Genomic DNA, 24,078 nt, shown 5'->3' on the forward strand with positions numbered 1-24,078 from the left:
TATGAAGCAGCAGAAGAGGATTTAGTTAAGATGAAAGATTAAGTGATTGGCAACCATGAAATAGAAGAGAAAAAAAAAAAAAATAGTATAGAACAATCATGTAGCAAATTCAAACATAAAGTTCATCTTCAATTCAGCTTGGTGGGTGCAGGTACAAAAGCTCAAGGATGACAAATCATGGCAGCGAGAGTTGGACAGCAATCTTCCTAAGTTTCTTGACCACAGAGGTCATGTCTGGCCTGTGATCAGCTTCATACTCCACACACTCAGCTGCCACTTGTGCAAACTGCAGAGAATGAAACCAGTCAAACTGATAGCTCCTGTAGGAAGTTCATAATCTAGTTCAACTTTTCTTGAGAAAGAACTAAATCTCATTGATGACCCCTACAAAGAAGTAGATCAATTGAAACAACCAAGAGAAAAAGAATATGCAGCTTAAGGTATCGGTCAGTGATGTTTGCATACTATCAGATGGGATAATCTATTGACTTTGTTGAGACTAAATCACTAATCTAAAATATATAATCAATTTTCTTGTGATATACTTCAAATTATTATATACTAACTTAAGTCTTTTCTCACTTTTGACTAAAAGAGAGAAGCTAATTTATAGTGCAATTCAATGTTGTTTAATGAATCTAACCAATATAAAAGCATGACAGGACACACATGGATATATATTATACCTGTGCAGCTGCTGCAGGTGGATAGAGTCCCTTCAACCTTGGATCAACACATTGTTTGACCTTATTCTTGTCACCCAACCTTGGAGTTGCCTACATTGAAGGGAAAAAAATTAGCACTTATCAAATAAGCTAAACAAACTTTTGAAGCCTTCAATAGAAGAAGGACAAAGTTCAATGTGCATCTATTTTTCTGAATGGCAAACTGAGGTTTTAGGTTGCAACTTGTAAAGAAAGACTACTGTGAGGCTGAAATAAGCAAGATTAGTGACCATCTGAGGAGGAAGAGAATGGCATGCTAATTGTCTCTCCAAGTTATGTATGTAGTAAAGAAGTTGCTCATTTATGGTTTTGGAGAAAAGAATGATGACACACCATTGGTATTCTTTCTTTGTTGTGTGACATATTGGCAATGCTATTATATGGATGCAGGAAGCAAGAAGAACATGTCAAATGAGAAGAAGAAGGGGAGGGGGGAGGGATGCAAGACAAAGAAATCACCCATGTAACAAGGCTCTGCTGACCGCGAGGCATGGAATGATCCACCGGCTTCCTCCCTGTTAGAAGCTCTAAAAGCACAACTCCAAAACTGTAAACATCACTCTTCTGGGTCAGTTCACCAGTCATTGCATACCTGCATCAACATTGAACATTACCATTTCATATGGTTTTTACCAGGAGGACAAACAAGCTCCTAAAGAGTTGTCAGCTTCTTCAGAAATGATGGATGGAGAAATCAGCATTTGTTAGTCTTCAAAAACTCTTATGATGAATCATATTATGTATCTGAATCATTAAGATCATATCTTCCTTTTTGGTTTGATGGTCATTAAGCACTAATCCATCACAAGCCAAATTCAATACATGTCATCCAACCTAAGTTTTGATGCAGTAATTGCTCTGAACAATTCACTTGCCATCACCCCAACCTAAGGAGAAGGATTAGAGTTTCTACCAGCACAAGATTAAGGAAAGGAAGAGACTCAAATTCCATGGAAGAACCAAATGAAAGATTTTGTGCTATAATAACTCAACATTCTCATGCCGAAAAGGATGCAAAAATCTTCTATAAACTTCTTCAGAAAGGAATTTGAATACTAACATCTATCCAGAATCATCAGCTCTTCATGGTGAGAGAGGCTGGTGGTTTCTCTAGTGTTGAATTTTCTTAAGATTATCTATCAAAAATCATAAAGATCACCAATCTGGAGACAAAGTATTTGACCACAAAACTGTCTTCCATCTCCACTATCAGCCAAAGTCAATACTTGTCATCCCACCTAAGGTCTGATGCATCGATTGTTCTAAATGTCTCACCAGTCATCATCTAATATCTAAAGAACAAGAGCATAGAATTTCTACATTCACAAGATTAAAGCAAGGAAGATAGCCAAATTCCAAGGAAGAACCAAACGAAAGAGCTTTTATGTTATTACTCCCATGCTTTTTACTAGGAGAACAAGTCCAATAAAATTCTGATACTAAAAATGATGCAAGAATGTCCTAAAAACTTCCTTCAGAAATAAATCTGAATCCTAATATCCATCCATCCATCCATCCATCCATCGTGAGATTATGTGAATTTTATTGTCTATCAGAATCATTAAGATCACCATAAAGCCAAATTCAATACATATCATCCCACCTACGTTTTGATGCATTGATCAATCCAAAAAAATTCACCTTCCTTCATCTATATCACGATATCAAAGCAAGGAAGATGATATAACTCCATGGGAGGAAGAATCAAAACGAAAGAGATTTTTGAGCTATTACTCAGGAGCATGATAGCCAAAGGTTCCCAAAACCCGCGAAGAGAGAAGACGTGTAGCCATATCAGGAGCCTGGTTTAGCAGATCGAAGTCTGCAATCTTTGCTCTGCAGTCATCAAATATGAGGATGTTGCTGGATCTGATGTTCCTATGCACAACAGGTGGCTGAACCATCTCATGGAGATACTCCAATCCCTTTGCTGCATCAATCGCAATCCGCACTCTCTGTTCCCACACAAGAAAAGGCCTCTGTTGTGTTCCCAGAGCACCCCTCCTTCCTGCAACATGGAATCATGCGAATGAGAGGAAGAAGAAGAAGAAGAAGAAGGTGCAGCCAAAGCTTCCAACTCATGCAAATGAGAGGAGGAGGAAGAAGAAGAAGATGCCGACCGTGCAAGATGTCTTGCAGAGATCCCATGGCGGCAAACTCATAAGCCAGCAGCCGCAGATTTCCCTCCACATAATACCCCAACAACTGTACAAAATTCTTGTGCTTCAATCTCGATGCAAATGAGAGCTGACATCGAGAGATGAAGTGCATGGTAAGAACACAACATAGACAAGTTTGAATCTTTCATACGACGATGAAGATTCAAACTCCGATACTATTGTATCTCAATTTATATTGTTAATCATTGCAGCAAATCACCTGTGACATGAAACCAGAATTGGTCTCATGTTTCTGTGGCATGTCAAGCTTTTTGATTGCAATTTCTTTGCCGTTTAGAACTGCATAGTAGACTCTCGCATGTGATCCTTCCCCAACCATTGATCTTAACCCAAAATTGTCAGTGTTCTCCATCAGTTCATGCAAAGAGAGTTCAGGCACAGCAGCAATAGGAGTCGGAGGATGGTCTTCAAGTTCACTACTTCTCGGCGTAGAAGATGCCTCTACAGAGTCTTCTGTGCCTGAAGAAAATTAAGACAAGAGAAAAGGATCAGTAGTACGATGATTCCATGAAGAGAAGGAATACAAATGCATTTGGTATGCACCAAATTGGTACTTATCAATCCGATCAAGAGCTGACATCAAACCATATAATTCATCTTATTTTTGGCTATTATTGGATTGTAGAATTCACAGTGATACCGTATCGGTCGGTATTAGTGTGCCAACACTTAATACATATCGATCCTTAGAAAAAAAGACTAAAAAATATTATAAAAATTAGAAAAGATTACCCGATATAGAGCTTGCATTATTCGATACTATACCCGAGTCCATAAACAGGTATATATTGCTCGTACTACTGTATCGTACGAGACGGTGTTGCAAACCTTACAAACCGTATACTGATCTGATACGATCCAAAAACATTGTATTTTTTTTTTATACATCATATTCTTAATTCTGGGGCCAAATTAATCTCTAATTCAGCTATTATTGGTAGCTTAAACTCTTTAATATTTGATACTGGTCCTAAAAGCCTTTTATCTTTCCTATAAATTAATAATGTCATTAAAGTGATCTAAGAGATTTGAAGAGAGATTATATGGATAAGAAAGGAATCAAAGACAGCAAGAACGAGAAGAACCACAGCATCAAGCCGACACTAAATTATACTCAACATCAGATTCGAAGTCCACATAAATCAACATACCATCATCATCATCCTTTTTCTTCTTCTGCTGCTTCGGTTCTTCCTGGAACTCGTTCTCGGTGCGAGGAAGAGAGTCCTTCTTCCTCGTGTTTCTGGCACACGAAAACCACCTGTAGATCCTTGTACTCCTCCTCTCTCTCCTGTATCTCTCCTTCAAGTTCCCAACAAGAGAACGCAAGGCACGAACGGGCACATGGATCTGCAACGAGTCCAACATCAGTCAAATCCATCACACAAAATTCTACCGACTCACCGAACAAATTACAGAAAAGGAAATCAAAGGCATCATAATGAGAAGGAAAGAGAAAAAGGCACCACCTTCAAACCGTATTTTTTGAGGCCCTCCATCGGAGCACAGGAAAGCAGCAAAGAAGAGACACCGAGTTGATGATGAGATATGTAAAGATCGGCAAAACGAGAAGACATCAACAGGGAGCAGCTGTTTGATCCAACTTCCGGAACGATATCGACCGCGATTGAGGGAAAGATATGTAGAATCTTACCAGAATCCAAACATCCCCAACACCTGCTGACTGTTCACGTAGATATGGCCAACTCAGCTTCGGTTCTCTGATATTGTATTCTCCGAATCTCGATTAACCTAATCCTTTATACGGTTTCGACTATTTAGAATTATATTAAGCTTATGAACTTAATCTCATTTCATCCTTTTCTTCTTTGTCATACATTTCTTTAATGTTTTTTTGTTTCTTTCTTTCTGTGGTGCTCATTTTTGTTTAGTAACTGTGATTAATAGCAAGAACTCATTAATCAAAAGTTGATCCTAATGCCTCCTCTACGAGCATATGCTGTAGGAGTAACTCGAATTGTCATGACATGAGTTGTAGTAAGGTTCAAGGATCGAGTTCTAACCTCACCCCTCGTCATTTACCAAAAACCAACTAACCAACCAACCAAAAAAGGGATTAGAGGATTGTCATTATGATTACCGAGGCTTAACTCAAGACTCCATTCATCGTATTTGGTTTGGTATTACTGTCGGCATATGAGGCATGATGTTTATGTATGTTGTCATTAAGGTTCGTCGTACCGTACCGTATATGTATGTTTATGTATTACTGTCGGCATATGAGGCATGATGTTCATGTATGTTTATGTATTACTCCATTCATTAAGGTTCGTCGTACCATACTGTATCGACGTTTCGACCCGGGCTCGGTACGATACAGTATCAATGTACCGAGCGGTACACCCTGGTGTACCGAACAATTTTATTTTATTTTTTTCATTACTGTAGTACTGTAGTGGTACCGGACGGTCCACGTACCGGTATGCCATCGGATCGGTACGTACTGCCCGTACCGGACGGTATCATTCGGTACTGCATACCTTGGTCACTACGACATTAAGGCTTCCGAGGTTTAACCAAAGCGTTGGGTGTTAATACCATGCATGACTTCAAGAATTGTAACATGAGAGGCTGTCAATCTTGCTTACAGACAAAGAAATGCATGGTGTTCTTAGCCTCAGGAGAACCACCTCCAGTTAGGGTTTGTGTGGATGTATCCTGCATCAGTTTCTGGACTCGGTTGTTTGAATAGTTTTGGGCCCCGATGCCAATAAATAGATGTGAGTTGATGGAGTTCTGAAATGTGGCAATTGACAATGAAAATGACTTTGCACAACAGCTATCACAGCAACATCAACTCCAAGGAGAAAAAGAATTGGAAACCCATTTGTAATGTGGAAAACCATTATTCCTTCAACTCAAAAATGGATATAATCCCTGTCTGCAATCTTCTGATATATTAGTCTTACATTTAGCTCTGGGGCTATTCTTCCAAAATAGAACAACTAAAATATCTCTTCTACTAATAGTTTGATCGAGAAGTTCATGAGAAATGCCCTGCTGATGAGTTGTGATACAAATCAATGGTAGAGCTTCCTCGAGCACAAAATTGTTATAGCATCCTCCAGCGATGGTAAAAGAAAGTTAGCGTCAAGGTGACTGCAACATAAACAAGGCATAAGGTTGCCTCTTGATTCCAATTATCATCTGCTGCATACACTGACAAGCTTGTGATGGAATACTAAATTAGCTGTTGCAGCTCTGAAACTTTTATCTGGGAAGAATATATATTTGTTTCAGCCACATTGCAGTTGCCTCCAATATTTCAATCTTTTCAAACAAGGATCTGCTGAGAAAGAACATAGTTTATGTTAAAATGGTGGTGCAGCTCACATGTGAAGTATATACACAAGTAAATGGAATTCTTGTCAATTGTACTTTCACAGAGAAATTGTAGGGCAAACTCACCGGTAAGCAAGCAAGAGTTTGGTTTTAGTCTGGGCTTCCATTGCTTTAGTATTGATATGCTCTGTTTGGAGAATCAACATCTGGCTGCTTTTGTATACTTTTTGGTGTAGTAATGTTCCTTGAGAATATATCATCTAGTCAACAATCCTAAGAGCACCTATGTATTTATTGCCTACTAAGATTGCATCTTGTCCTCTGATTACAGTGCAGATTCTACAATAAAATAGAAGCCAAAGGAATATAATCCTTCTGTGGATGCTGGTTTTGATAGTTATAACAGCAAGTCCAATAAAATGCTATCTCAGCATATCAGCTTGGGATATCCCAAGCATCTCATAGCTAGGGTTTGCACATCATGACTAGCTGTTGATTGCTGCAGGAAAAAATGAGAACATTACTCATTGTAGGAAGCTAAGAAAACTCGTAAACCAGCTTTTTGATAGCTAAATACCTGGAATAATCTGATATAACACTTCCTAGGCTAGTTAAAGGTTTCTATGACAGCCAAAAAAGGAATCACTGAACATTACTGTTGTGGAAGAAACAGTAAAGCTAGTAGATCTGTAGATGATATAGACCTTGAGATCCAATCATATGCATGACACAGCAACTCATGAATAAACTACACATGCAAAGACCCACTAACCCTGATTAACTGCATCTAATCTAAGTTAAGAAAGCTAGGTAGAACAAGTCAGGAATATTATTCTCCGCAGCTCAAGGCTTTAGCGGATCATCTGTCTTTTTGATGATTGTGAGCTGATGCCCATGCAATCACCTCCTTTATTCTTGATCACTATATCTTTCTAAGATTCCCTAGAGAACAACTGATGGATTCTCTTTTGCTCCCATGTAACATCTTTTCATCCAGCTACAATATATGATACTGCCGCCACGGAGTTTGGTGAAACCCACTGATATAAACTAAGCACACAACAAACCTTTTTTTTGCTTCACCTTCCTTGCACCTTTGATGCATGAATTCAACAAAAACCATCCCAGTTGCATCTGATGGAAGTCTTGTCATTTGATGAAGCCAATCCAAACTGATTCTTGTCATATCTGAGTAGGATAAATGCCTCAAGTTTGATAATGAGCACATACCCAAGTAAGCATATCTTAACTTGGTTTAAGCTTTAGGTTTCTTCTAGCTGACTCTGATACAAGTCATTCCTGAGCCTAAATTGAGTTATTTAAGATTGAAGTGAAGTAATTTGAGAATATATTGGTGACAAGTAGTTCCAGAATGCATAAGTTGCTCATCCATCCTTATTTAGAATTGGAAGTGGGACAGGAATCAGAAGATTTAGAATAGAAAGTTCGTTGGTGACACTTTGGTGACTCATTCAACAAATGCTCATCCTTATTCCCATGTTTTCTTTCTAAAAGGTACACGAGACTCCCACCAATTTTAGCATAAATTGGTCTAAAAAGTAGAGAAGATTGATCTACTACCTTGGTTTATATTTTAGCATAAATTAAATTCTCAATGCTTATCAATATGTGATTCAATTGTTCAGTTTTCTTCCCATTCCAAAGTTGCTTGGAAGAGTACGAAGAACTTCTCTATTAAGTGATCTAGAAAATCAAGAAAACCTTCTAAAATTAAAGAATAATTTTAAAAACTCACAAAAGCTTTTTTTATTTTTTTTAAATAATTATATAAATAATATCTAACACTTAATAGAAGTAAAGATATATAATATATTTATATAAATCCCAGTTGTTTAACTTTGTAACTTTCTAAGATAGAAGCTTCTGCAGCTAACTTGTTTGGTCCTTCTATAAACAGGACTTCGGTAACACAGAGTCCTACAGGAATGACTCTAATTAATCATATTTATTTTCTTTTTTATGTAGTTTTTAAAATTATGGTTTTATTAAATTTAATTGATTTGGAAATATAGAATCATTCTATAGAGAGGATTTGGTAATATGGAGTTCTGCTATAGAAAGGACTTTAATTATTCATGACTAATTCTATTTTCATTTATTTTATTATTTTTGAAAACCATCATATTAGATGCCTAAATGTGATACCTGATAAAACTAATGTTCTATAATTTTCCATAAGTATCTGAACAGTTAGATTGCAAAGTGTTAGCTTGGATTTTTTTAAAAAATATTAGCATGTGTTGATAATTATTAAAAAAATATGATAAATAGATAAATAATCATATATAAAAAAATTGCAACAAGAACACAAGCAATATTAGGTCAGGCCATGCTCAAGAATGCCTCTCCAACCACACTATCAATATTAATTTTGAAGGTCATCATGCTATACCTTCACTTTCTTCCTTGTGTTTTCAAAATATATTTTACTTTTCATTAGTCTGTGATTGGCTTATATTGCTAAAGTATTGTGTATTTTTTCCTTTTACTTTACCTTATAAAGAAATAATCTCTGTGTACACTAACCCTCCTCGGACTCCGCATTGATGGGATGCTCACTTCATACTCTATGCAGAAATAATCTATTTTCCATTTGTGAACTTAATATATATTGAGAGAGCAATCCAACACATTCAACAACTTGTTTTATGGTTCATAAATTACTTCTAGCTCTAGAGTTAATACATCTCAGTTAGGTGGATTACCAGAGAATATGTTTGACCGAAAGCTTGTTCAAGCCATTCTTTACTTCCACAGATCTCAGATGTCTCTGATGGTACATAAACCTGCAATCCATTTCTTTTTTGTTAAAATTTGAACTATATTGACCAAAAAAAACAAGTTGTTAATTGTATAGCAGTTACCTTGGAAGCTGACATATAATTCTCTTTCTATTAGATTGACAGTTGGTAATGTTTGGCCTTGAATGGAAAATGGGAAACATAGATCACCTGCCATTGCATATTGAACAAGGATGAAGTGACAACAATCATAAATAACATGTGACTCAAGAATATATTCAAAGATTTTAAATGAGCTTGATATATCAAGTCCATTCCTTGAAAAATTTGTTGACCATCCAACATTTATTTGCTCGTAAGCAGTTAAACGACCTGAGAACAAACCAGATGATTATCCAGCTTAAGAAAATGCAAGTTCAAAGGAGCTTCCATTGGCAGAGAGAATATAGAGAATGTATGGAAAAAGAGCATTTCGAACTGGTACTGGTGGCATGCCCACAGTTTTCAAGCACCTCAGAATGGCCAAACCATGATCTTTTTCCTTTAATGGATTTCATCTCTCTCTCTTGTGTGTGGTTGATTTCAGATATACTTTTACGTCTGAGAATACTAACATGTAGAAACTTTTGCATAATTCTTCTCCTAAGAGAAAGCGACAGTTTTACACGATTTATTTAGAAATGGTGAATGCATTCCCCAAAACAAAATAAGATATCACATAATGTCCACCCCAAATCAGAAAAGATACAACCCACCTCTCATCCTAAGCTTTTTTACACTGTCCTACACCCACATGACACTTCTTAAAAGGATCTTTCCAAGAGTGTAAAATGAATAGGGATTTCTTTATACAATTTTTTCTCAACTTACACTGTTGTTCGGCAAGAATTGATCATTCTCCTTGTGTACTCATACAGTTTACAGTCACTAACCCAAGCCCAAAAAACATGTTCATGTTCTGAGAACCACAATCCTGCAAGAAAAGCATCTTCCCACCCTGGTTCACTCATGATCTCTTTTTAGTCACAATTCAACATTGCTGCATAGATTCATCCTCTTTATTACACCATTAAATGGAATGTCATGCTTGACCTGAAGTCATTTGCCATGGTCTCAAACTATAAAACACTTGGTAGGTCGAAAGAATCCCCCCCAAAGCAAAAGCTATCAGATTCTTACTTGCCAAAGGAGCTCACTCCCCTTTATTTGAGACCGGGGACGACCGTCATGGCCGGGTGGATCCCCGAGGAGCCATTTAAAGGTATTTAAAGGCAGGCAGACAAAAGGCAATCCACCTCCTCTCCATTGGCATCATCTCTCACTCCCCTTCAAGAGTATCCAGATCTGGAGAATAACTCTGCCAGATGATTTTATTCACAATGGTGTCATGCCCCATCCCCACTCCCATTATCCCTTGTGGAGGCCCATGGGGTGGATCCTCTTAAAATAATTGCATCCACAGCTATCCATATAAATGGATAGATTATAATTTGATTATAACCAGATTCTTGGACCATTACTAGGCTCCTCCTATATAAATGGATCATCACCCTGCCACTGCCAAGGCCCAACTGAGCTCCCCAGCTAGTTCAACAACACTCGCTCTCTTGTTGCAACCGTGGTGGTAGTTAGTCCATTCTGGTTGACCATGTCGAGGGACCCACTTGTCGTCGGCAACGTCGTAGGTGACGTGCTGGACCCATTTGTCAGGTCGGCAACGATGAGGGTGTCCTATGGCAACAAGGAGCTGACCAATGGGTGTGAGCTCAAACCGTCAATGGTTGCGGTTGAGCCAAGAGTCGAGATCAAAGGACGCAACTCGAGGATCCTTTACACTCTTGTAAGTACCAATTGAGTTTAATCTGTGGAGTCTATCAAGATCAACAGTGAAATGTGTTAGAGTTGCATGTGTCCAATTCCAACTAATTCTAATCCAATTGGAACAACAAGCTATAGTTAGCCCAACCCTGGTAAAGATTTAATGTTTTCTTTCTGTGGCAAGGACAGCAGTCAAAGAATCTTCATTGGAGTTTGCAATCACTGTTCAGGCCTTTTCTTCTTTGGATTGATAGGACTGTTTGACTTTATCAGTCCATGGGAATAAATCCTCACTTTTTCAACTTTGTTGGCTAAAAGACCAAGGACAAGACAACGGCCAGAGACACAGAAAGCATATCAACTTATAAGTAGAAAAGGGAAATCTTGGTTCTAGGAAACAACTATCAGCAACCCTAATTCTTTACCATGGTCAATCCATGTGGGTTGATAATGAACAGAATCCAATCTAACTAAGAATAGTTGGTAATGTCTGCTTCACTAGTAGTAGAAGGATGAGTTTTTCTACATGATCGCTTCTTCTTCATGTCAGTATCACATTACATTGAGTTAGCAGATCCTAAGATCAAGTACAACATTACTTTTCTGATGTATCTTGTCATAAACAGTCTTGCTATTTCCTAACGATCATGATATAATAAGGTGATGGTGGACCCTGATGCACCAAGCCCTAGCAATCCAACAAAAAGAGAGTACCTGCACTGGTAAGATAAACATGTTACGATTGCAAGTAATTCTCTCATATAAATATGGTGAGAATTAGGATATAATAATCATTCTTTTGTTGTCTGCTAGGTTGGTGACAGATATCCCAGAAACATCAAATGCAAGCTATGGTGAGTGAGAAAACCACCATAAACTTTTTCATTAACAAATAAGCATTAACACAAACCTCATAACTCGGTCATATTTTTTTCTAGAGAAAACGCAATGCTCACTACTCACAATATGACATGTAATACGGGAGTTATTTGTAATTAAATGGCTCATTAATCAAATGGCTAGTTTATTATTTGCAAATATAAGCATTAATTTGCAAAGTAAAATGCTCTACCTTGAAATAGAATAATGGCTGATCTTTTAAGATCAACCCACTCAAAAGCTACACTAATGATTCTTATGCCATATTGAGTTCATTTACACCAGCATTGTGTTTAAAAAATAATCGCAAATCATGTTTCAATTTTCGAATAAATTTCTTTATAAGGTTTAGAGGTTCTGTCAAAACTAATATAATAATGCTGAAGCCCCAAGTGACATTAATACGCTTCAAAATTATTTCATATATTCCAAAAATAAGTAGCTTCTTAAAGAAAGTATCAAAAGACATTTAAGCTACTTCAAAATTCAATATTTAAAAAAATATATATCTTTCTTCAACTGGTGTTAACGGCAGTTGCGTATATGATTTTTTAAATATTTTAAGTAATAAATAATATAATACATGCAATGTCCAAATATTTGGAAGGATATGTACACTATGTTAAGTATAAAGCTCCATGAGGGTATAACTTCTACAAGTAAAAACTGCAGTGAATTCTGACCTTGTGTTTTAGGCAATGAGATTGTCTCCTATGAGAGCCCACGGCCAACTGCTGGGATCCATCGCTTCGTGTTCATTCTGTTCCGGCAATCTGTCTGCCAAACCATGTATGCACCTGGATGGAGACAGAACTTCAACACGCGGGATTTTGCAGCAGCTTTTAACCTTGGGGATCCTGTAGCTGCAATGTTCTTCAACTGCCAGAGGGAGAATGGATGTGGTGGAAGAAGGTATATCAGATAAATAAATATATATATAAATATATATAAAACACCTGCCTAAACTTCCAAGGAATCATCATTTGGAACTGCACATTGTTTTTGGGGATCTGAAAGAATCTTGATGATACCAAACACCAATTGACATATCCCAGATCGCTTGATGGTAATTCAGTTATTAGCATCATTGCATGCAACCAGGAGAAAATAATCACCTCTTTACTGGCCTTAACAATTTCCAGGTCACTTCAGCCCTTCCTGTCATGAAGTCATGTAGAGAGACCAGCACAGTAGTTAGAAAATTGAATAAGGCCTAGTTCTGTTAGGATCGGTAATGGCACCGATTTATTGGTCAGTTCAACCCTTCAATCACAACCTTCATTTCTTCTGTCACAATCACAAATGCTCTCATAATACAATCTCCTAAAATACATCCTCAATGAGCTTTTACTTGCATTTGATTTTGTTCATACTTAAGTTCCTTAAATTTGAAAGCCACAAATGTTTCCTCTACAAATACTTCTGTAAAATAGAATTAGTTCTAAAATTAAGAGAAATTAGCTGAGCTCTGATCTGTAATTGTTCAACTTAATCTAGAAGGAAGAAAAAGAAAATTTAATCCAGAAGCACTGAGACATTGGCAAAACATACAAATTAATGTCAACTCCATTTATCAGAGTCCTATAAAGAAAAAGATATCAAAAAGCAAACTGACCTTTTGGAGTGTTTGTATTAAGAAATAACACAAAAAATCATTAAAAATCCGTACGGGGACTCATAAACCTTATCTTGCTTGAAAGGTACCAAGCCGTCAGCGGATGGATGTGATGGTCTTCTTTGAACTGCAACTGTTATGGAGTTACTCAATTCTGATTAAGAGAGACCTATGCTGCACCATGCAAAAAGTTGAAATTAGTGATGACATATTATCCTACGCATGATAAGATGTGTAATGTGAAGCTTTCCTACCTACTTCGTGTGTACATCATAAACTTTGTGTGTGCAAATTGATGGTGAAGTCCCATGATTATTTTAAGCACAATATTATTTCTAGTAGACAAAAATCATTCCATCTATTTTTTAAGTCCAATCATTTATCAAAAAAACATAGCATTAGCATCTGAAATTGCATGAGAACCAGAATTGTTGTTCTGAAAGTCATTTATCAATAGAGTTCCACTGCAACAGTCTCATCTTAACTATGCAAACTTTCTGTACATTTCTCTTCATGATCCAACGCTCATATGCATCAAGAATGGCTAGCCTAACAACTCCCTTATAAAAAATTTGCACCAAGTAATTACATAAAATTCTTGAGCTCCACTTTACTTTAGCCATTCATTGCTTCTTCTGGATGCTTGCATTGCACTATCCCACTTATAAAACTAGTCCATGGGACTATGCCTCTCAGAAAGCTCATAAAAACTCTTGCACCTCAAGCACATGCCCAGAATGCTAACCAATGTCCCACAGATGTCAAGGATGCTAACCAGAGTCACATCGTCCTGCTCCACGTCCTTCGATGTATTCCCCACGGACCGTACGACCCAGGAGACCACGTCTCTGATGGGCATTTCATCAAACAGAAGCCCTGCTTCGATGTATTCCCCACGGACCGTACGCACATGAACAAGCATGCTACATAAAGAGAACAAAACCGGGAAGGCGTATCTGTCAGGAAAAGCACCATCAAAATCAACCACCATAAACTTATGCACGAGTAAGACCAAATTGGAACGCGTGCTCTGTGCATCGAAGAGGAGACGGAGTTGATTACTCTGGACGCGGTGGATCTGCTTAACGGGTTCAAAGGCGATGGGAGTAGCAACAGACACGAGCAGAAGCACGGCGGCCTCCGCAGCAAGGAAGGTGACGCCGGAGACGAGGAGAGTGGATGTGGTCCAAGGATCGGGTGCACTCGGGTCAGCGGTTAGCGGGCGGAGGAGGCCGAGGACGGTGATGTCAAGAGGGTGGGCAGAGGCAACGGTCGAATGAAGGCACCGTTTAAACGGTTAGATATACACAACCAAAATTGATCCTTAAATCTTTAATTTATAATACGCATTTATTATTATTATTATTATTATTATTATTGTTATCTAAACACTGTAACGATTAATATAAAATTTTATACAAATATAAGATTTCATGAAGACAAATAAATCTTATCTCTTTTAATTATAAGATTAGATACAGTGTATGATTTCATGAACGAGCATTTTAGTATAAGCGTTAGAACATATAAATTGAAAATTTACTAATATAATTAAATAGTGATTAATAATAGTATATTTCATCATTGTCGATGAAATTGATAGAAAATAACATAATAGAATTATTTTTCTTAATTAAAATATTTGCTCATTTAAGGTAAAATGATAAGTAACATATGAATCAAAGATCTAACTTAATTGATAAACATCTTGATAGTTCATAGTATATTTCCAGAAGTATAGTATTTTGACACTGAAGAAATCCAAAGGTAAGATAAGGTAGGAAGCCTATACCATATCAATTTCCAAAGAATAAACTGCAAGGACATGTTTTCAAGTTCCTGATTTTGAACATATATTCATAAAACTCCAAATTTGAAAGGATATATAAGAAAATGAAACATAAATTTGGAGGCATAAATAGCAAAATCATTGACTTCACATAAATGTAGAGGTGACTGTCATGACTTCCATGATTGCTCTGTTCAAAATACTTGTTTCTCTAATGTTACATACTGGATGAGACACCACATGATATATCATCAAACAGACTCTATGATGATGGAAACAAACAAACAAACGATATCATTCCTTTTACAGGAGAAAGTCCCTGGGATCAGCAACATATCCTGTCAAAGCTGAAGCAGCTGCAGTATATGGTGAAGCCAAATATATTTGGCCTTCTCTGTGACCCATTCTGCCAGGAAAGTTCCTGTTTGTGGTGGAAACACACACCTGCAAGAGACAAAAGAGCAATTGGATCAAAGACCGAGATGCAACCAAGATCTGATCAAACAAACCCAATGATTTCTAAGAGGAGATCGATATGCAGCATGAAACCGCTGTAACTTGCCTGTGGCTCGTTCATCCGCGCATAAGTGTCGCGAGGGCCGCCCAAGCAAGCCCCACAACTAGGGCTAGCTGGAACATCACAACCAGCCTCCTCGAATATCTGAGAACAGGTCTTCCCACCTGATCCTGGTACCGGGAGGCTATATATATCCATCCATACCTACAGAAGTTGATGATGAACTCATTGATTTGTAGGTAGTTTACACAGATTCAATCGGACATCATGTTTTGCTACTACCTTTTGTGTGGCAGGAACAAGAAAAGTGGGAACTTTAACCTTTTTCCCCTGGTCATAAACAACAGAATCATCACTTTACTTGTGCAAATCAGCTATAAATGTTACAGATAAAAATCATAAAATAATCATGACAAAATGCATGGACAATCTTCAAACTTCAGGAGACAGGTTCTAATATGCACCCTCAGCTAAACTGATGTTTCAGATAAACAAAGAAAATTCGAACTACAAGAAAAGTGATCCAAAATGAACTCGAAATATGTATGGACAGACACAACATGCATAGGACATGACAGAATGCTACAGCAACTAGTAATTGCTTATTTTCAATTTTCTTTGATATTAGGCCATCTAAGATCATTATATATAAAACTTATAACAACCAATCATATGAGTAGAATACAATCACAAATATTGATGTACTCCAAACACAAATATTGATGCTAATTTTTTATGGTGATCATGGTTAGTGCTTCAGAAAGTAGTTTATACAAGGAATATATATCGCATGTTTGCTATGTTTTGGAATCATTGAAGTCAAATAGATCAGAGACAGGAATTGATTTTTCAAAGGTTTGTACATCTAGAGTCTAAAGAAATGCCATGAAGGTCCTGACTTGGTTGTTATTGAAACTGATAACAATTTGATATTCTATATATTGTGAAACAAAACTCTACTGTTGTTCCGAACCTATGGTTTATTATGTTTCAACATGCATCAATAATCCATAGCAAGTCCAGACTCCCACTCATGCTTCTTGTTAAGGACAAGATATCCATTCCCTGAAGATAAGATAAGATCTAGGTCAAAGCTTGCCCTTCAATTAGATACCTACAAGTCCAATATAATCACATTTAAATTATCTTCCCTTGAATTTAATAGAATAGTTGTTTGTAGTAAACTAAATTAAACACAAGTTTTTCTAGATACTCTGGAACATTATACAACATCTCGGCTGTTAATAGTAAACTACCATTCCAGTCATCCCTTTTTAAGAATACTGTTTAAGTGCAGAATTCTCATACTGTGGGCTATCCAACACATTGATGACCTGATCATAACAAAAAGTTTTTCTTTCTTAATTTTTTAGTTTACCCCTTTGTTTACTTTTTGACAAGGTAATTGGAGAAGGCAGGATTTAATCCCAGACCTTGCTATCAGAACCAAGGCCTTTACCAACAAAACTAACTAGCAATCATACTCTCTCATTTTTTTGGTTAAACTGTTTGGTAGGGACTAATCAGTATTGGCGAGTCGAACAAAACTGGCAAATTTGTGACTCACTAGTCCTGGATCTATTATAAAGGAGTGGCATCCACAAAACTTCTCTTAGCAAAACAAACATACATGTTCAACTCTAAAATCTGGCCACTTCTTGGATACAGAAGATAAATGAGACTCATTTTATGCGTAAGCCACAAGGAAATCTGCTTTGAGGATTCAAGTATCTTCCCTACCGAAGACCAGTCCAGTGTCACACAAGCATAGTAACATCATGAGCTAATTACAGATACCCTCTTTAGTTAGCTATCTTTAACATACCGGTCCCTACACTTTAAAAGATTATATTGGCATCCCTATAGTTACAAAAGTGAAACATCTAAGTCCATTTATCCTAACGTCATCGGTTTTACCAACAAAAACAAGAAAACAAAGGGCAAAAAGATAATTTTAACATTCTAGTTGGTGGTGGTGGACGACGATACTGTTAGGGGCCGCGGGTGGTTGTTGTGGATGAGAAAAACAACGACAAGAGGTGAGGGCCACTCTGCATCTGCGTCGGCATCGACACAGTTGCCGAGTGATGAAAGGGCCGCCGATGCAGATGTCGAGTGGCGCAGCTCAACAACTACGTCGACGCCAACGTAGATGCAAAGCGGTGTCGCTCGGCATCTGCATCGATGGCCATTTCGTTACTCGGCAACTGTGTCGGCACTGATGCAGATGCAGAATAGCTCTCACCTCTCGTCATCACTCTTTTCATCCACAATAGCCACCTGCAACCCCCAGCAATGTCGCTGTCTGCCACCACCAATTGGAATGTTAAAACTATTTTTTTACCCTTTGTTTTCATGTTTCTGTTAGTAAAACCGATATCATTAGGGTAATTGGATCTAGATGTTTCACTTTCGTAACTATAAGGATGCCAATGTAACTTTTTAAAACGTATGGGCCAAGATGCTAAAGGTAGCTAACTACAGGGATAATCTGTAATTAGCCCTAACATCATACGGTACAGTATACTAATACTTCAGTATCATCAGCATACCATGTACCCATATGAGGTCAGATCAACAAGTACCAGTTTGTAAGGTCGATACCATTTGGTACTTGAATCCTCGATCTGCATAAGCTTGGGAGTTTCAAATCAAAATTATAAGACATCAAGAAAGAGCTTACTTGCAAGATATCAACGCAAAACATGAGCGAATTTCAGGTTACTATTGAGCACGTCTTAATATGCATTGTGATATAATCAGTCATGTAACTAAATTTATAAATCAACTGCTGGAAGCAGAATGCAGAATCAATTGTGCAAATCTGAATGAACTACAGCATTGTCTAATCATCCTTTTCAGCAGACAGAAGATATCCTTCAAGACAAACTAAAATCAATTACAGAAAATGAAAAAGACACAAAGCCCCTTACCGAAGCTAGGAACACCTTTGCAGAAGCAAAAAAATCCTCCGTCTTTCCGCCAGTACAAGAGCCTATGTAGACCCTGTCAATTTTGACATCCTTGCACTCTCTTGCTAGAGCACGATTATCAGGAGAATGTGGCTGGATATTAGAACAGAGAGTCAAGGAAACTAGTTAGCATGACAGTACTTGAGGATAAAAATTATGCTTCATCTTGTTGAAGGTGGGACTCTAAATGTAAAATAACCACGAGAATCAAAAAGAATGATTCAGTAAAATGTTTACACACCTTTGCAACCAGTGGTTCCAACTTGGACACATCAATTCTATATTCTTGAATAAATCTGCAAGATAGATTATAATTTAATAAACAAATAAGATCTTGGAGATTGACCGAACGAAAGTTATTTGTCTTAATTAGCCTGACAGGATTAACATCAAAACATAATAATATACAAAAAACAGTTGTTACTTCCAGAACCATGTAAGAATATCATGGTGGAAAAGTGAAGAATGGGCACAATTATGACAAGTGAATTTTTGAGGAACAAAAACTCAAATTCAAACAATAAAAGGATAAAACTGGCAACTGATGCAAGATTGTCTGCTTGGAAGGAAGATGCATGGTAGTCTTCTACAACAAAACAAAACATGCAGGGACCTACTCAAATTCATAACTCTCTCCAAGTCCCATGACTTCCAACACCTTAATTACTTGTAAATGACTAATGAGGTTGAGAAAAAAAAAGTCTATGATAAAATTCTTGGGCACTATATTATTAATGCCTTATCCCATTAGATGCTTTAGGAAAAATGGTATCAGTAGATCAAAGTATACATCTCTAACTCTAATTATAAATTACAATCGTCATTAATAGTTCTTGGGGATAATTTTGTTTGGTTATCAGAATCATTTACCAATTGAAAGCAGCATCAGAATTAAGTTAAAAAGAAGCCATAAACAGGATTCTTTCAAGATGAATGACACACCGATGGAACCTCTATGGAAGGAGGAAATTTCCACAAAGTTAAATTCACAATTACCTGGCATTATCATCACTATACACTGGCTCAAAATTCTTGGAATTTTTATCCTGAAACAGGTAAAGGTAATGCAATATTTATATCAGGCAAACAGCTCACATAATTGCACAAACTATGGAGGCTTGTTCAAATGTATATCTATCTTTAAAAACATAGAACTATAAGAACTGCAATCTAAACAAGTATGTCTAGCACATACTAACTAAACATTGACCGGACACATTCACATCATAGCAAGAATGACATTCATACCTCAAGGTACTTGAATGTAGTTTCATCAGCAGGAACAACCCCATTTTTTCCCCCAGCTTCAACAACCATGTTGCATAAGGTCATCCTCTCCTCCATCTTAAGCAAAATTATCATAAATCGATTGTTATCAAATAAATTCCTAAAATGTAGTATGTTGTAGCACTTACATTTAGTCCTTCAATAGTAGAGCCAACGAATTCCATGGATTTATATGTTGCACCAGCAACAGTTATTTCACCAATAATCTGGATGACAAGAGCTAAGTGAGAAAAACAAATTCTTAAAGAAAAAGATAGATAAATTGCCCTTTGATCCAGAAGGCAACTAGCCACTATCAAGGACTCAACCAAAGGTAGAGTAATTTAACTTACTTGCAAAATTAAATCTTTGGCAAGCAAATAGTTCGGCATTTCTCCATCTAGTATAAACCTTAGGGTAGGAGGAACCTGAAATTATAGCCATTAACAGTTAAAGGAATTATCATGTAATTGATACGACATGATCGAAGTACCAAGAGAAGGCTTAATGGAGAGTGAACTATGAATTTGAACAATAATAGTTCTAGTGAGAAAAGACAAATATATGCTTTTAACTGCATTTCCAAAACTCAAGTAATTCCAGCATAGTCTCCCAGTACTTCACACTCATAATCATTCATTCTCGATTGACAAAGATGACAGTTACTAATGTTAACAACCAAAGTAAGCTATTCCAGATCTTCTGTAGAATCTTCCCAGATCATATGGTTTATTGAAAACATTCATGAACATCAAAATGGAGACTTTTCAGACCTTCAATAAAATCTTCCCTGTTCCCATTACAAAACCTGCATCAGTGTTGCCAATTCCAGTAGCAAATTGCCCAAAAGCACCAGCAGTACATGTGTGTGAGTCTGTGCCAAGTAAAACCTGTACAGTTGAAGCCTTTAGAACATAATACGATATAGATCATGAACCAAATTTGATATGACTATTTTAAAACACTATAAACCTCTCCAGGTCTGCAATGGCCTTCTTGTGCCAGCGCAATGTGGCATACACCCTTGTAATCTGGATTGGCCTGCATGTTTAAAGAAGGAACTTATACATAAAAGTAACAAGCATGCCGGGAAGAATTCGATATTCATCCAAAAAATCAAGAACATCCCATACCCTGAAATCACCAAGATCCTTGATATCATAAAAATACTTAATGTTCTGCTCCAAACAAAAGTCTCTCAAAATATCCACATTCCGGTTTGCACGTTCATCACTAGTAAAAATGTAGTGATCTGGTATTATAACAATCTTCTCACGATCCCAAACCTGGGATTCACAATTCAACCAGTGCTAAGAAGAGAGAGAACATCCTTAAATGCCACAACAGAACAGTATACAGAAAGCATAGCAACTTTGAAATGCTCTCAAAGTTCAAACACACATTTTCATAGTACTGTAAAGTGCAAACTGCAATGCATGAGAAATTCGGACAGCACAGAATAAAACCATAAGAACACCAACAGGCAATGGCCTGAGCATGTGCAACTAGACAGAAGCTCCAAAGCTTTCAATGTACCCTAAGAAAAACACTAAATGAATAAATTCAAAGATACCACACAAGAATCTCAAGAAGCAAGACTGTACAAGGATGCACATTTTGATCATGGAGGCTGACTTGCAAAGTGCTAGCATGGTATCAGCAAGGTAATCCTGAGCCATGACTACGTGTTTGGGCATACCCCTAACTGAGCACCTTGCTTGTGTCAATTGGCACAACTCCATACTCTATAGTGTCATTAGATATGTGACGTGTTGGGATGTCATCGACATGCCCCGTGATGGTGGAACTGAAATATCTACTACAATTACATATAGTTATTTCATTCCAAAGTATATTATTGATGGCAAATTTTCTGTAGATATTTTGCTAGACATCATTAAGTTGGCAACAGAATGTTGCAGTTCAGAACACAAAAAGTTGCAGTCATCTTAATTTTCAAATAGAACAAGAGAATGACTGGATCCGATTGATCATTCGGAATTAAGGTAAGCAGGTTTATGGCCTAAATCTCTATTGACTCAACATTTGGCACAAGATCTAGTGGGCTAACCTAAAGTAACATTCAAACAAAAAATAACCAAAAAACTTCTCAGTTTTGAGCAATGCTGTAAAGCTAACATAGCCATGATGATTGAAGTTCCTATAAATTTCATATTGATATTCCAAAAGAGTGAGAAAATGGGGATGGTTATAGTAATTCTGTAGATTATCAACTTCTAAATGATAATAAGTCATCTGCGACAGCATGCAAAACTGTTATTTTCTTATTTTAGATGAAGGAATTCTCAATGTAATCGTTACCAGCTGAAGTTCAGAAGAGGATGCTCTCAAGATCAACTTCATTTTTTTTTATATAGTCCTAAACTCAGCCTCAACTTCCTCCAAGATAAGCTTGGTTGCTTATGCAATTGTCATATGAAGCTTACAATGAAACTGCAAATATGCTGAAAAAAATGGGTGCTTCAAGGGACTGCCTTTTTTTGTTATATACGTGTACATGGCCAATAGAATATGCCAAAAATCCTTTAGCAGGAGTAGTGAAGAACAATGTTCCTAGAAGTTTTTTAAAGGAATGCCAGTATTTCAAAAGGCAAAACTATCTCTTCTGCATACTTAGCTCGTTTTCATTACTTGAATGTGGAATTTCCTGCCTTGATGTCAACATCAGGAAGCAAGAACCAGGGAAAAAAAATGCTACAACACAATACCTATTAACTTAATCAGACAATCACTTTCATGACGGAAATATCGAAAAGTAATGAGGGTACTGCTCTACAAGTACCAGTATACCTGCCAATTGAGCTGCAGAGGTCACCAACGACCAATCTCACAGCATTATTTGAATGTTCAAAACTTCAAATCATATTCTAATTGTTGTCATATAATTCGTACATGCACTTGGTAACAGTTATATTATCAGCAGATGTTCATAAGAGTGGAACACCAACATGTGAATATACACAGGAGTAAAGATACACAGCAATAGACTAGGATAAGTATCATGCCGTTTTCATGTTCAATGAAGCATAAAATGATTCACTAAGATTTCTAAAGAAAAAGAAACAATGAGATGACGCAAGCATATGAAAAACAAGCTTTAGAGACAGAGGAGGTTCGTGTGCATCAGGATTTTGGCAGAAGAATCACCTGAAGTTCATCGTGGTCATAATCATACCAAATAAGTAATGGTGGAAATCAAAAAGAAAAAAAAATGTTATACCGTGAGCAATAACTACAAGATTTGACCATGACAGACCATCATTTTACATCCTACAGATACTACTGCAAGCCTGTGCATGGGTGATGAAGAATAACGATATGGTTTTCCATGTGGAGACATAACATCAGTAAGATAGTGTATCATAATTTTCCTAGCAATTCGTTTGCTTCAAAGGTAATTTCATGCAGAACCAGTTTCGCAACTAAATTGGGTATAAGAGAAGTCTAAGACTCCTGAACCATAACTTCAGCACAACCATAGGAATCAAAACTAGTCATTACCTTTGCATTCTTGCCAAACTCTTTCTTAAAGATCCCAATAGTCCCGGGGCCACAGACATCATGAGTCATCAAGACATCAACATTCACCCAGATATTCTCTCCAGGCTCCGGATGAGACTTCTCTGATGCTCGTGCGAGAATCTTCTCCGTCATTGTCATCGCATGCTTCACCTGCACAAATGGAACGTATCCTAAGCACCATAAACCAGCAAAAGGGAACGTCACAAGCATTCGAGACATCCAAATAAAAAGGAACGGTTCCCGACTGATCCAGTGGACGACGGAGAGCGGGGAGATCGCGCGGGCGCCATGACTGCGAGGACCTTGTTCAAAGCATGCTTTCGGAGGCTATGTGCTCTAATCGAAGGCGAAAAACACGAGGCGAAGCTCGATCCGCTCTGCAGACCAAGGACGAGACCAATCAGACACTTTTTTCCAGGTATGAGATGGGCACCGTCGAGAAAGATCGCACCTTTGCGCCGAAGATCGATGAGCACGAAGCCATGAGCGGCGACGCCATCAGCAAAGACCAAATCTTTCTGATCCTTACGAAGAAGAAATCTTAAACTCGACACCACGAGAACGGATTGGAGAGACGGAATCGATATTTCTGCGAGGGAGAAGAAATCGTTCTCACCTTAACGACTTGCGATCGAGGAAACGAATCCACCCTCTAGGGGAGATGAGATGACTCGGGGAGGAGGAGGAGTCGAGCTCGTTGCTCCGCCGC

General features: G+C 37.5%; 3 protein-coding genes and 1 long non-coding RNA gene across 9 annotated transcripts; 1 reads left to right on the top strand and 3 right to left on the bottom strand.

Annotated features, from left to right (window-relative positions):
- Positions 1-68: 68 nt before the first annotated feature.
- Positions 69-2,629, bottom strand: LOC135612145 (PTI1-like tyrosine-protein kinase 2). Its single transcript, XM_065108014.1, has 4 exons — positions 2,460-2,629; positions 1,185-1,317; positions 687-776; positions 69-286 (listed from the first exon to the last, which is right to left on the bottom strand). Exons 1-4 carry the CDS (start codon positions 2,627-2,629, stop codon positions 176-178), a joined length of 504 nt encoding a protein of 167 aa, XP_064964086.1. The 3' UTR covers positions 69-175.
- A 3,172-nt stretch (positions 2,630-5,801) lies between these two features.
- Positions 5,802-14,554, bottom strand: LOC135610218 (uncharacterized). Of its 5 annotated transcripts, none has more exons than XR_010486073.1 (7): positions 14,345-14,554; positions 14,058-14,205; positions 12,351-13,456; positions 9,094-9,180; positions 8,935-9,015; positions 6,335-6,707; positions 5,802-6,215 (listed from the first exon to the last, which is right to left on the bottom strand). It is a non-coding gene; the product is annotated as an uncharacterized LOC135610218 (long non-coding RNA). The 5 variants fall into 5 exon arrangements; XR_010486074.1 differs by having other exon boundaries at positions 14,058-14,238; XR_010486075.1 differs by having other exon boundaries at positions 14,295-14,554.
- LOC103976570 (protein VERNALIZATION 3) lies at positions 10,550-13,946 on the top strand. Its single transcript, XM_009391825.3, has 5 exons — positions 10,550-10,810; positions 11,449-11,510; positions 11,602-11,642; positions 12,363-12,579; positions 13,368-13,946. Exons 1-5 carry the CDS (start codon positions 10,619-10,621, stop codon positions 13,393-13,395), a joined length of 540 nt encoding a protein of 179 aa, XP_009390100.1. The 5' UTR covers positions 10,550-10,618; the 3' UTR covers positions 13,396-13,946.
- Positions 14,555-15,168: 614 nt separating the features above from the next.
- On the bottom strand, positions 15,169-24,078 carry LOC103976571 (3-isopropylmalate dehydratase large subunit, chloroplastic). 2 transcript variants are annotated; one of them, XM_009391826.3, is made up of 16 exons: positions 23,986-24,078; positions 23,821-23,887; positions 23,615-23,746; positions 23,349-23,519; positions 20,960-21,112; positions 20,799-20,867; positions 20,600-20,716; positions 20,180-20,254; positions 19,976-20,053; positions 19,809-19,904; positions 19,557-19,606; positions 18,802-18,856; positions 18,522-18,653; positions 15,871-15,918; positions 15,634-15,792; positions 15,169-15,515 (listed from the first exon to the last, which is right to left on the bottom strand). In XM_009391826.3, the coding sequence occupies exons 2-16, from the start codon at positions 23,866-23,868 to the stop codon at positions 15,375-15,377; spliced, it is 1,524 nt and encodes a 507-aa protein (XP_009390101.2). In that variant the 5' UTR covers positions 23,869-23,887; positions 23,986-24,078; the 3' UTR covers positions 15,169-15,374. The 2 variants fall into 2 exon arrangements, with proteins under 2 accessions (XP_009390101.2, XP_009390102.2); XM_009391827.3 differs by having other exon boundaries at positions 23,821-23,893; positions 23,986-24,068.

This window comes from Musa acuminata, chromosome BXJ1-2 (assembly GCF_036884655.1).
Source record: "Musa acuminata AAA Group cultivar baxijiao chromosome BXJ1-2, Cavendish_Baxijiao_AAA, whole genome shotgun sequence".
Taxonomy (NCBI): Eukaryota; Viridiplantae; Streptophyta; class Magnoliopsida; order Zingiberales; family Musaceae; genus Musa; species Musa acuminata.

Excerpts from the sequence above, each read along its gene's own strand:
- LOC135612145 (XM_065108014.1), bottom strand. The coding sequence starts at position 2,629 with ATGGTTCAGCCACCTGTTGTGCATAGGAACATCAGATCCAGCAACATC. Across the intron at positions 777-1,184 it reads AGCAGAGCCTTGTTACATGG|GCAACTCCAAGGTTGGGTGA; the intron begins GTGATTTCTTTG and ends CCTTCAATGTAG. Across the intron at positions 287-686 it reads CACCTGCAGCAGCTGCACAG|TTTGCACAAGTGGCAGCTGA; the intron begins GTATAATATATA and ends CATTCTCTGCAG.
- LOC103976570 (XM_009391825.3), top strand. The coding sequence starts at position 10,619 with ATGTCGAGGGACCCACTTGTCGTCGGCAACGTCGTAGGTGACGTGCTG. Across the intron at positions 10,811-11,448 it reads CGAGGATCCTTTACACTCTT|GTGATGGTGGACCCTGATGC; the intron begins GTAAGTACCAAT and ends TGATATAATAAG. Across the intron at positions 12,580-13,367 it reads AATGGATGTGGTGGAAGAAG|GTACCAAGCCGTCAGCGGAT; the intron begins GTATATCAGATA and ends CTTGCTTGAAAG.
- LOC103976571 (XM_009391826.3), bottom strand. The coding sequence starts at position 23,868 with ATGGCGTCGCCGCTCATGGCTTCGTGCTCATCGATCTTCGGCGCAAAG. Across the intron at positions 23,520-23,614 it reads CTCCGTCGTCCACTGGATCA|GTGAAGCATGCGATGACAAT; the intron begins GTCGGGAACCGT and ends CCATTTGTGCAG. Across the intron at positions 20,717-20,798 it reads GCCATTGCAGACCTGGAGAG|GTTTTACTTGGCACAGACTC; the intron begins GTTTATAGTGTT and ends TCAACTGTACAG.